The sequence below is a fragment of the Mauremys reevesii genome, linkage group 22, assembly GCF_016161935.1.
Source record: "Mauremys reevesii isolate NIE-2019 linkage group 22, ASM1616193v1, whole genome shotgun sequence".
In the NCBI taxonomy this organism is placed as follows: Eukaryota; Metazoa; Chordata; order Testudines; family Geoemydidae; genus Mauremys; species Mauremys reevesii.
The window spans coordinates 23,291,289-23,303,907 of record NC_052644.1 but is presented as its reverse complement, the minus strand read 5'-3'; the positions used below and the strand labels follow the sequence as shown (position 1 = coordinate 23,303,907).

Sequence of the window (12,619 nt, the reverse complement as noted above, 5' to 3'; positions counted from 1 at the left end):
CACCCCCTCTCCCCTGCTTGTACTCATTCCCTGGCGCCAGTCGAAGAGGGACTGTTAATTCGACTGTGCCAGGGCGGGGGCCAGGTGGATCCATGGCACTCTTATTTATTGCTCTTATTTAATTCGGAGCCGGCAGCCAGACCAAAGAGCGAGGCCGGGCTCACTGCTGGGGCCAGGATCGTGACCCCCCCAGGACTCCTGGGTCCCATCCCCAGTGACAGGGCCACGGACCGTCCACTTATTTGTGCCTCAGTTTCCTCACCGGGAGACAGGGGCATGTTCCCATCCTGCTGAGGATTAACCCTCGAGCATCTGAATTCTCCGGAGCCGGAGGAGACGCTGTTACTGTTACAGTAATGGGGGAGGCAGGGGGTGAGCCTCCCGTGGGGCCTCAGGACTCCTGGGTTCTTCCGGGGACGCCTGGCTTCCTGAGTGGGGGGAGGGGAGAGGGGAAGCCGTGTGCCTTCAGGCCTGTTTGTCGCCTGGGGTGGGCCCCAGCCACGGTGCAGAATTCACCCCACGTCAGCACCCTACCCCCACCACTTGGGGGCGCCCCCCGCTGAGCCAGTCGAATGCCCCCCTTTCATCTGGATGTCGGGGCAGGCGTTTATCGAACCCTGGGGCTCCGTTCTCTTTTCAAACTACCTCACCACCCAGAGACAGGCCCTGGCTCGCTAACGCTGCTCGCCTCAGCCCCTTCAGAGAGCAAAGGGTTAAGGACGGGGCTATCGGGGGGCACCCCCTGATCGTGGGGTGGGAGGCAATCTGGGTACAGGCGCCCCCTCAGAGCTGGAGAACGCGCCGTCTGCCCTGTCGAGAAAGCTCGGGGCCTCCGCTTCCTCCTCCAGAAACGTCTAGATCTCGCCCCAACGGCTCCCTCTCCCCTCCAGAAAAATCCTCGTGCCTACTTGTTTTCATCCAGAAACTGCTAGTTCCCACTCTAGCACCTCCGTCTCTCCTCTAGAAAAATCCCAACACCTCTGCTTCCGCCTCCAGCGATCTCTAGATCCCACCCCGGTGGTGCCGCCGTCTCTCCTCTAGAAAAATCCCAACACCTCTGCTTCCGCCTCCAGTGATCTCTAGATCCCACCCTGGTGGTGCTGCCGTCTCTCCTCTAGAAAAATCCCAACACCTCTGCTTCCGCCTCCAGTGATCTCTAGATCCCACCCCGCTCTCTCTCCTCTAGAAAAATCCCAACACCTCTGCTTCCGCCTCCAGTGATCTCTAGATCCCACCCCGCTCTCTCTCCTCTAGAAAAATCCCAACACCTCTGCTTCCGCCTCCAGCGATTTCTAGATCCCACCCTGGTGGTGCTGCCATCTCTCCTCTAGAAAAATCCCAACACCTCTGCTTCCGCCTCCAGTGATCTCTAGATCCCACCCCGCTCTCTCTCCTCTAGAAAAATCCCAACACCTCTGCTTCCGCCTCCAGCGATTTCTAGATCCCACCCTGGCGCCTCTGTCTCCCCTCTAGAAAAATCCTGGGGTCTCTGTGTCCTTCTCCAGGAACTTTTAGACCTTGGCCCAGTGCCTCCCCATCCCTTCTAGAAAAATCCCAGCACCTCCACTTCCTCCTCCGGAGATCTCTAGATCTTGCCTCAACGCTACCATCTCTCTTCTAGAAAAATCCTTATGCCTATACGTTTTCCTCCAGAAACCTCTAGATCCCACCCCGCTGGCTCCATCTCCGCTCTAGAAAAACCCAGGGGTCTTCACATCTTCCTCCAGCAATCTCCAGACCTGACCCCGATGGCTCCATTTCCTCCCTAAAAAAGTCCCGACGCCCCCACCACTGCGGCCTTAGCACTCAATGCCTCTTCAGCCAGTGCCTTAAACTCGCCCCGCTCTGCTGCAGCCCCATGGCCTCACAGTAGCCGTCTCCTGCCTCCCAAATTCAACCACAACCCCGCTGGTTCTGCCCCCCACCCCAGACACAGCAGTTATATGGGCAGAAAGGGACGCTATAGAGAATCAGGACTCCTGGGTTCTCTCCCTGGCCCTGGGGGGGGAGTGGGGTCTAGTGGTTAGGGCGGGGGTGGGGGCTGGGAGCCAGGACTCCTGGGTTCTCTCCCCGGCCCTGGGAGGGGAGTGGGGTCTAGTGGTTAGAGCTGGGAGCCGGGACTCCTGGCAGGGCCACCCAGAGGATTCAGGGGGCCTGGGGCAAATCAATTTTGGGGGCCCCTTCCATAAAAAAAAAAGTTGCAATACTATAGAAAACTATATTCTTGTGGGGGGGCCCTGCAGGACCCGGGGCAAATTGCCCCCCTTGCCCTCTCCCCCGGGCGGCCCTGTCTCCAGGATCGGGTTTCTCCCTTTCTACAGGCGTAATTTGGGCTTTCATTTTGGAAGGAAGCATTTGAGGAAGAAACAAACATTTTCAGGCTCCTCCCCGACCCCGCTCAAAATACAAACCTCTCAAACGGGGAATTCTCCCTGTTTCAAACAAAAATACGCCCCCCCCCTCTCACACACCCCATGTTCTGACTTTTTGGAAAAGAGGGAGGAAGGCCCCCCCCATGGCTTTTGTTTTGCCAGCGGGGGAAATTGGCTGCCATGATAAACAAACCCGGGCTTGGCACAACTAAAGCTACCGCGCTGCGCCGGATCCATCAGAATCCTCCGGTTCCAGGTCTGGCCCGGAGCCGAAGAAAACTGACATTTTGCGAGCCGGCCGGGGAACCTCCCCCCCAACGCACGCACACACACCCCCAAAAAATTGGGCGACCATGCAACCAGCTTAGAGCGACTGATCTCTTTCATTGGGCCGACAGCTGGGGAAAGAGACACGTTTCTGAACTTCTGCAGAGCTCCTGTCCTTCCTCTGGGAGTCGGGCCAGTAAAAGAGACGTGTCCTGTCCAGACAACGCTGCCACCCCCAAAAAATGTCCTTTCCCGGAAGGAGAAACAAGAAAAAGACCATTTTGGAAAGTGGGATTTTTGCCCCCATCTGAGGGTCCGAAAATTTGGCTTTCCCCCCTTACTAACTCTCAGGACGTTTTCCAAACCGTCGGGTTTCCTTTTCGGGGCCCGGCGTTGCCTGGGGCTCGGGGACGCTGGTAGAAGGGTCCCGGGTTCAGATTCGGGTGGGTGGGTCGGTGGGTGGGTTCCAGGCCTGGTTAATTCCAGGCTGGCCTGGACGGGATAATCGCACCGGGGACGGCTCCCCCAACTGAAAACACTCATCCTGCCAGCTCCTAAAGTCTGCGTCTCGGTCCATTGATCCTGCCTGGATTCACATGACTCCAGACGCACGAGGCTTTACTGAGGTGGGAGCGGCACGTCCAGCCTGATCCTGCGTCATTCCCAGCGCTACGGACAAAGCCAAAAGGCACTCCTGCCCCCCCATTGCAGCAGGGGTTCCCCACCCCCATGGCTGGGGGGGGATGATGCTGTGGGGAAGGGCAGCGCAAGGTGAAAGCGATGCAGGGAGCCGGTGGCTTTTGTATGGTAGCTCTGGGTTTCAATAAATAGCAACCGGACTTTCCCCCCCGCCTGAGTCGTCTGTGTGTGTGGGTCGGAGGGAAGGGGGGGTCTACGAGGGGAGGGGGTTATGGGGGGAGGAGGTCAGGGGGAGATGGAGGAGGCAAGGGAGGGAAGTTGGGGGGTGAGTGTGGAGGAGGGGGGTTAAGGAGGAGGGGGTTGTGGGGAAGGGCCCTAGCGGTGCATTACCCACCATAGAGAGGCAGCTGGAACCAGCCCCCCTACCACAGCACAGCTAGGCTGCCCTCCTGTGACTTGCCGGGGGGGGTCCCCCACAATCCCGAAGGTGCGTCAGACTCAGAAAATGCCCCCCACACACTCCCAAACAGCTGCATAGGAAGCACAAACCGGGTGCCAGGCGGACACAACGTTGCCTGAGTTTGCCGAGAGCCTGAGCCCATTGCTCAGAGAGGCAGGCCGGCCCCAACCGTCGCCGGGTTTCCCCCCCGCCCCCCAGCTCTGCCGGTGCCCCTCACTCCCAGCCCTGGCTGGGGCCATTCGCAGAGCCCAACTTCCCCAGGCCCCGGGCGCTCAGTGTTGGTCGGTGGTTTTTTCTGCGCTTCCTGTTGAAAAAAGTCCCCGCAACGCGGAAGTTCCCTGGGGCGAGATCAGGGAGGGGAGAGACCCCGAGAACCTGCCGGGGGCTGGAGCCAGCATGAGCCGGGGGTCCAGGTCAGGGGCGCGAGGGCAGCAGGAGAACGTCCCCTCCCATCTCCTCCTGGATCATGAAAACCAGCAGGTGTTTGAGCTCCTGGGCCGGAAATGCACGGTGAGGCGTGAGGCCCAGAGGGTGCAGACACCAGGGGGCTGCGGGTTGGGAGTGGGGGGCACCTGCAGAGCTGGGTACCCCAGGGCTGGGCGAGTAAGGGGGCTGCAGGGTGGGCATGAGGGGGACTGGCAGATCTGAGGGTGGGGAGCCCAGGGCTGCAGGTTGGGAGTGAGGGGCACCGGCAGGGCTGGAGGGAGCCCAGGGCTGGGCGAGCAGGGGCTGCGGGGTGGGAGTGAGGGGCACCATCAGGGCTTGGGGAGGCAGGGCTGGGCTAGCAGGGAGCTGTGGGTTGGAAGTGGGGGGCACTGGAAGAGCTGGGGGGGGCCCAGGGCTGGGCGAGCAGGGGCTGCAGGGCAGGAGTGAGGGGCACCGTCAGGGCTTGGGGCTGCAGGGCTGGGCTAGCAGGGGGCTGCGGGCGGGAGTGAGGGGCACCGGCAGGGCTGGGGGAGTCCAGGGCTGGGCTAGCAGGGGGCTGCAGGGCAGGAGTGAGGGGCACCGTCAGGGCTTGGGGATGCAGGGCTGGGCTAGCAGGGGGCTGCGGGTCAGGAGTGAGGGGCACCTTCGTTGCTGCATCCCTCCCCCTCCGCTCAGGAGGAAGTGGGGTGAGCGGTGCTGACGGGGGCCCCGGCGCGGTGACGCTGGGGAGCCCGGAGCCTCGGCCAACATCGGAAACCAAGACAGGAACTGGCAGCCCAAGCGCAGGGCCGGGCGAGCCCTCCCGCCGGCGGCGTTGTGTGTGGCTGTTCCCCAGCCGCCCCAGAGCTGGCTGCATCTCAGGCGCGATCGCTCTGTAACTCGGTTGTCTCTGTGCCAGACCCTGGCCACGTCGGTGGCCCAGCTGTACCAGGCCTTGCCCCCCAACAGCCAGGTCTGGGGCAAGCAGGGCTGCGGGGTCCTGTGCCTGGTGAAGGACAATCCCCGGCGCTCCTACTTCATCCGCCTCTTCGACCTCAAGGTGAGCCTCTGCCCTCCCGCCTGCGGCTCCCCAGCCCTTGCCAGCCCTGGGGGGGAACCCAGGAGTCCTGGCTCCCAGCCCCCCCCCGATCTAACCACCAGCCCCCACTCCCCTCCCAGAGCCGGCAGAGAACCCAGGAGTCCTGGCTCTCAGCCCCCCCGATCTAACCACCAGCTCCCGCTCCCCTCCCAGAGCTGGGCAGAGAACCCAGGCGTCCTGGCTCCCAGCGCCCCCTGCTGGCGGGGCGTTAACCGGGTTTCCCCTTTCTCTTGCAGGAGAGAAGGCTGACATGGGAGCTGGAGCTCTCCAGCCAGCTGGTCTATTCCGCCGTCACCCCCTATTTCCACACCTTCCCCGGGGACGTGAGTATCTGCCCCAGAGAGGGCCGGGGGGGGGGGTGGGGGTGTTCAGTGGGGCGGGGCTTCCAGACATAGGCCTGCCCCCGGAGACAACACTTCAGAGATGGGGGGTGAAAAGAAGGAGAAAATTGAGGGCTACCAACAAGAAGTAAACCTGGGAACCCGGATGCCTGGGTTCTCTCCTGGCTCCGGGAGGGGAGTGGGGGGCTATTGGGTTAGAGCAGGCGGGGCTGGGAGCCAGGACTCCTGGGTTCTCTGCCAGCTCTGGGAGGGGAGTGGGGTCTGGTGGTTAGAGCGGGGGAGGGAGCCAGGACTCCTGGGTTCTCTCCCGGCTCTGGGAGGGGAGTGTGCCCCTCCCCCCCAGGACCAGTGAGGTGCCTTTTGCTTTCAGGAATGCCAGGCCGGGCTGAACTTTGCGGACGAGGCTGAGGCCCGCGACTTCTACGCGCTGGTGGAGGAGAAGGTCCAGAAGCGACATCAGAGGATGGGTACGTGGAGGGGTGGGGAGCCGGCCGGCGCCCCCTAGAGGGGACAGGCCCCAGCCCCGTTCCCCGCCCCCCTGAGCCTGCCAGCATCACAGTGCATGTTCTCCTCTTTCCTCAGAGAAACGGCAGCTCCCCCCGCCACCTCCCCCGGTCAATGAAGGTGAGTCCCCCTCTATCCCACTGTCCTTTGCAATGGGGGGGAGGGGCAGGTTAGGGGTAGACCCCACTGGGGGTAGGGGGCTGGTGACGTGGGTCTAACCGCGGCTCTTTTTGCCTCCTTTAGAGCGACGGGCATCGACGCTGCCCCGATCCCCGATGCCCGGGGGAGACATGAATGGTAAGTGGCTCGGAGGTGGGGGTCTTGAAAGGGCGAATTCAGCACCTCTGCCCCATGGTGCCCCCGAGTGCCCGGCCCTGACTGCCAGGGGAGAGCGCCCCCTGCCCAGCCCCCCACCCTGCTCCCCACAGCCCCATCTCGCTCCCCCCGCAGGTCCCAGCAAACAGCCGAATTCCCCCTCTGGCTCCTTGAACCTGGTGACGATGGACATCCAGAACCCGGACATCACCTCGTCCCGGTACCGGGGGCTGCCGGTGCCCACGGCCGCCGAGAAGAAGAAGGGCAAGAAAAAGATCTCCAAGGCCGACATTGGTGCCCCAAGCGGATTCAAGTGAGAGCTGGCATCAGTGGGGCAGGGAATGGGGCACGGGGCCTGGCCTCTCTAGGGGGTGCTGGCTCCCATCTGGCCCCAGGGCGGGGGGCTGGCTGGCTCCGGGGGGGCAGGAAATGGAGCACGGGGCCTGGCCCCTCTAGGGGGCACTGGCTCCCATCTGGCCCCAGGGCAGGGGTTGGCTGGCATCAGTGGGCCAGGGAATGGGTCACGGGGCCTGGCCCCTCTAGAACTGGCTAATCTTTGTTCTCCTTCCAGGCATGTCACCCACGTCGGATGGGACCCCAACACCGGCTTTGACGTATGTAGCTTCAGAGACAGGGGCATGGCGGGGGGCTGACCCTGTGGTCCCAGGGATCGGAGGGGCTGGGAAGGGGGCCAAGGACAGGCCGTGGGGTAAAGCTTCGGCATTAGCAGTGTCTGTGTATGGGGGGGGGGGAGGGCGGGTTTCACTCATGCTTGTGGCTACCAGGCATGATGTGGGGTGTGAGTGGGCGTCAGTTGGTGGGTGCGGCTGTTCCTCGGCTGTCCTGCCCCAGAGGTGGCTGCATCTTAGCGTCAGGTGAGCGATCTCTGTGGGGTGTTATATGCGGCGGTTCCCCAGCTGCCCCGCCCCAGAAGTAGCTGCATCTCAGTGCACCATGGAGCATTATGGGGGCAAATCTGGGGTTTGCTTGAGCCAGGACTGCCCAAGATACTGCCTCCCTGTGGCCCCTCATCCCCCCAGCTTTTTCCAAACTCACCCTGGTCTCCCAACTCACGTTACCCCCCCACACCCCCCGCAAGCTGCTCGGGGAGTTGGCGGCGTGACCGTTATTGGTGGTGAGGTTGGCGCGTGCCCACAGGAAAGGGGCAAGTCGCAGCCAGCCAGAGGCGCTGCCGGAGCTAGCAGGCATCTGGATGGCGCAAGGGGCAGGGCGCGGGCCTAGTCCCAGGATGTTTTTTCGGACTCCTTGGGGCTCAGCTGGGAATTAACGCAGGACCTGTGGCATGCCGCAGCTGGGGGCTCGGTGATCTGGCCTGCAAAACCGATTGCCATCGGGCCAGGTTCTCCCGGGACCGTCCCTTTTTTGCTGCGGCTGGCCCAGGCAGCCAGTTTCACGGGCTTTGGACGGCCCAGGGCTTTTTTTTTTCCAGCCCTCAAAGGCAGCGGCCCAATAATCTGGGCATGAGACCCTGCAAGAGGATGTGTCGCATGACACTGATCTCAGCCACTTCTGAATGCAGCCACTTCTGGGGCGGGACGGCTGGGAACAGCCCCATACAATGGCACACGGGGAAGGCTCACCTGGCGCCGAGATGCAGCCAGCTCTGGGGCGGGGTGGCTGGGAACAGCCCCATACAATGGCACACGGGGAAGGCTCGCCTGGCGCCGAGATGCAGCCAGCTCTGGGGCAGGGTGGCTGGGAACAGCCCCATATAATGGCACACGGGGAAGGCTCCCCTGGTGCTGAGATGCAGCCAGCTCTGGGGTGGGGCAGCTGACATCACCTCCCAATTGGATCCCTCCAGGAACATCTCCCAGCTGCTTGCTCTGCCCAGTGGTTTAGCGTTTTAGGGGGTCAGTATTAGGGGGTCCCCCGAGGCTGCTGGGGGGGGCTAATTTAAGGCATGATCCATAAATCCCCCATCCCCAGATTTCAGGGGTTGACGCCTTGCTGCTCTGTCCATCTGGGTACCTGCAGCTGGGGGCGGGGGGCGGGGGTGAACTTGGGGGCGTTTGCCCGAGGATTGAGCCGCCTTCCTCCATCCGTCTCTCCTAGGTGAATAACCTGGACCCCGACCTGAAGACGCTCTTCTCCCAGGCCGGGATCAGCGAGGCTCAGCTGACCGACGCCGAGACCTCCAAACTCATCTACGATTTCATCGAAGGCCAGGGCGGGCTGGAGGCTGTGAAGGAGGAGCTGAGACGCCAGGGTGAGCTCTCCCCGTGCGGCATTCTGTGTGGCTGTTCCCCAGTCCCCATCCCCAGAGGTGGCTGCATCTCAGTCCCGGGCAAGCCGTCCCCGTGCGGTGTTATGTGCGGCTGTTCCCCAGTCACCATCCCCAGAGGTGGCTGCATCTCAGCGCTGGGCGAGCCGTCCCCGTGCGGTGTTATGTGCGGTTGTTCCCCAGCTGCTCTGCCCCAGAGGTGGCTGCATCTCAGTCCCGGGCAAGCCTCCCCATGTGGCGCTTTGGGATCTTCAGGGGGCCGCGGGGGAAAGAACCTCGTTACAGGCTGGGCTTTAATTGCAGTTCATTTCTCCCCACAGGCCCAGCACCACCCCCGCCCCCCATGACCCGGTCCGGGCCCCTCCCTCCCCCACCCCCTTCCTCAGCGAGGGGCAGGTCTGGCCCGTTGCCCCCGATCCCAGGCGGCCCCCCACCCCCCTCATCTATGCCAAATAGGGGGCCTCTTCCCTCCCAGCCTCCCAGGGGGCATCAGCCCCCCCCTCGTGGGCCCCTTCCCTCTGCCTCCCGGTCTGGTCCGCCCCCTCCGCCTGCTGCTGGGGCAGCACCCACCCCCACCTCCTCCACCACCCCCTCCGCCCCAGTCTCTTCAGGGCCTTGTCCCCTCCCCACTTCCTTCCGGGGGGGTCAGCTCCCCAGGGAGCCAGCCCGCTCCCCCCACAACTGGGCGTGGGGCCCTGCTGGACCAGATCCGCCAAGGCATCCAGCTCACCAAGGTGAGCTGTGGGGCAGATGAGGGGGTGCGGTTGGGGGAAGGTTGTAGGGGAGATGGGGGCTGAGTGGCGGGGCAGAGATGGAGGAAGTGGGGGAAGGGAGGGGGGACAGGGTGGGGAAGGGAGAGATATGGGGCTAGGGGAGTTGGGGGCAGGTGTGGGGCATGGAGGGGGTGACTGAGGGGAGCAGGGATGGGGAGGGGGCGGCTGGCTGGGTGGGGCTACGAGGGGAGTTAGAGCTGGCTTTGCGGGTGAGGGTGGAGGGAGTGGGCTCTGGTGGGCACAGGGGGTCCGGGCCAGGGGCCCTGGTGGCGCCGGGGGGGGGGGGGTGCGCGGGGGGGCTGGGGTGGGGGGGCTGGCGGTGCCAGGGGGGTGGGCGGGCACGGGGGGCCGGGGCGGGGGGCTCTGGCGGTGCCAGGGGGTGCATGGGTGCAGGGGGTCCGGGCCAGGGGCCCTAGTGGTGCCGTGGGGGTGGGTAGGCGCAGGGGGCCTGGGCTGGGGGCTCTGGTGGTGCCAGGGGGGTGGGCGGGCGCAGGGGGTCTGGACTGGGGGCTCTGGTGGTGCCAGGGTGTGGATGGGCGCAGGGGGTCTGGTCATGCCAGGGGGTGGGTGGGTGCAGGGGATGGATGCTATGGGTCCTGACCCCTCCCTGCATTGCAGACCCCCGAGATGCTGGACTCCCCGCCGCCCCCGCAGAGCTCCGAGGGCCTGGTGGGGGCGCTCATGCACGTCATGCAGAAGCGGAGCAAAGTGATTCACTCCTCGGGTGAGTCGCCCCATCCCGCCTCGGCAGCGGGGGGTGGGTGCCATGCCCCTCCTCCCCCACCCCCTGCCCCCTCCGCCACTCACCCTCCTCTTCCTCCCGCAGACGAAGGCGAGGACAACGGCGGGGACGAGGAGGACGATGACGAATGGGATGACTGAGCTCCGTCCCCAGCAAGAAAAGCTCCCCCCCTTGTGTGCTGGGCACTGTGCCCCACTCCCCTGGGTGATCCCCCAGCCCACCTGGCCCCTCTGCAATAAAGACAGCTCTCCGCTTGACCTGCTGCCCCATCTTTTACCCAGAATTCCCCTCCCCAAGCCCCCAGCTTCCCCTATCTGCTCCCATCACCCCTTGAAACCCAGGGCTTGGCAATACCCTGGTCTCCACTGACCTCTTTGGCATCACAAACAACCCAACCGATCTCCTTCCAATTTGGCTTCATGCTTTGATCTCAGCCCGATTGAAAAAACAAGCCAAGTTGGAACCAAGCTGGCGATGTGGGGCTCAAGAACTTGGCGTGGGTCATCAGCGCAGATTTTGGGGCGGATTAAACCCATTGGTTTGGGTCAATGTCTGAGTGACAGGACTGGAAGCCAGAACGCTTGACCTGAGGCCGTGTCTACGCCACATGTGCTCTGGTGGCCCAGCTACAGAAGATTTAGTGTAGGCACTTTCAACGGCAATGCAAGGGGTCTGTAGCTGATCCATCTTGCTGGTAGCTAGGTTGACAGAAGAATTCTTAGTTGTGTCTACACCTGTGCGTTAGGTTGGCTTGACGATGGTCCTCTGGGGAGTGAATTTTGCACACCCCTGAGCGCCGTAGCTAGGTTGATCTCAATTTTGAGCGTAGACGAGCAGCCACTCTAGACTAACGTCTTGTTATAATGGCAGCGGCGTCACCTGCAATATAGAACTTGCTCGTGAGTTATGGCTTATTCCTCTCAAGACTTGGCAAAAACGGATTTTTATTTGTTTTTGGATCATTTCGACGGAGCAGAATTCAGCTTTTATTTTTCAATAATGTTGATGGCTCGTATCACTGTTTATTTTGAAGGCGGGGAAATGATGCGGGTGCAGGGATGTCAGGGAATAATTATTTCATGACTGCAGAGGTTGAGTTCAAAAAGCGAAAGCTTTAAAACACAAAGTCGCTTCAAGATAGACGAAGTCACTAGCCTCATGGTCTCAAGTAGCAATTTTTTTACTTTGCCTCACTCTCTGTTTTGACAGTTATTAATGGAAATGCTTTTTCTGGGTTTGTGTGTGCGGGGAAATGGACATCGACCAGAATTTACTGATCTAAAGTGAATCTTTCCAAGCCTGTGAATTTCGATTTGTTTAATGGGGTTTTATGTTCCCGTTGCTTTACTCTGAAGGGTCTCGCTGCAGCTCCAAACAGGACAAGCAAGATGGAGTTGGACAACGCTCTCTTGCCTCTTTAATGAACGTTAGCCCACCACAGACTGAGCCAGTCAAAGTGATTGTTACGCCTCTGCTCTTTATTAAACAACATTATCAACTGTTTCTCTGGTCGCTTTCATGGCAGCGATCCTAACAGCCAGGGGATTTGCTCTGGGGCACAGAATTGGGGAATGGGACACATGAGCCTTTCCTCGCCAGGGATTGCTGGCTCCCATTCGGCCCCAGGGCAGTGGAATGGCTGGCTCCGAGGGGCAAGGGAATGGGGGGGCCAAGGCCTTTCCTCTCTAGGTATACCAGGCCTCGTGCCCCACCCCAATAAAACCAGCTGGGAGGCCAGGGAGCGTGACCCCCCCAACCAGTCCTTTCCTTTCCCGTGTCAGTAAAACAATTCACAGTGCCAACCAAGGATCCAAACTCTTGGACCCTCAGTTTCCAAGGGGGCTTTTGTGTTTTGTCACTGGCGTCTGAGTTTCACACCCCTTCCCGTGGCCTTGGCATTGGTACCTAGGTGACACCATCCTTCTGTGCCTTGCCATTGATACCTAGGTGATGCCAACCCTACAGGCATTGACCTTGGCGTCTGGGTGACGCTAACCCTCCCAACCTTGACGTTGGCACCTGGGTGACGCCACCCTCCCCCATGCAGCATTGATGCTGGCAACTGGGTGAGGCCATCCCGTCCCCTGGCCTTGCCATTAGAGCCAGGCAGTGACTCTGGTGCCAGACCAAGAGGAAAGGGCAAAGCAGGGGTGTTCATTGATGGGAAAGCAGAATTATGGGGGGGAAAGAGGGGCTACATATTGTTTTAGGCTGAGGTGGCACTTCCAGGTTAGGGTGAGGGTCCTTTGGCCGCCCCGCCACCTAGTATGGCGCCAGAAAGCCCCCTCAACTAAGCCACGAGGCGGCTTGTGGGGCAGACTGGGCTGAAACGAGTTAATTTGGTGCCTTGTGAGCCATTTCCGCGACTCTTGCGGTCGCACGGCGGCGCGCAGCACTCTGGGAGATGCAAATGACGCCCGCGGCCGGCGCCCCCGGCGCCAATTGGCTGGCGGGACG

The 12,619-nt window shown here is 61.9% G+C and overlaps 1 protein-coding gene across 1 annotated transcript; it reads left to right on the top strand.

Annotated features, from left to right (window-relative positions):
* The first annotated feature begins 4,060 nt into the window (after positions 1–4,060).
* On the top strand, positions 4,061–11,665 carry WAS (WASP actin nucleation promoting factor). The gene is given in 13 exon segments (XM_039510412.1): positions 4,061–4,248; positions 5,063–5,203; positions 5,479–5,565; positions 5,954–6,050; positions 6,166–6,207; positions 6,331–6,384; positions 6,538–6,715; positions 6,974–7,016; positions 8,479–8,632; positions 8,968–9,211; positions 9,213–9,381; positions 10,039–10,144; positions 10,247–11,665. Coding segments are annotated over 13 exon segments (1,485 nt in total). The 5' UTR covers positions 4,061–4,134; the 3' UTR covers positions 10,303–11,665.
* The last annotated feature ends 954 nt before the right edge of the window (positions 11,666–12,619 follow it).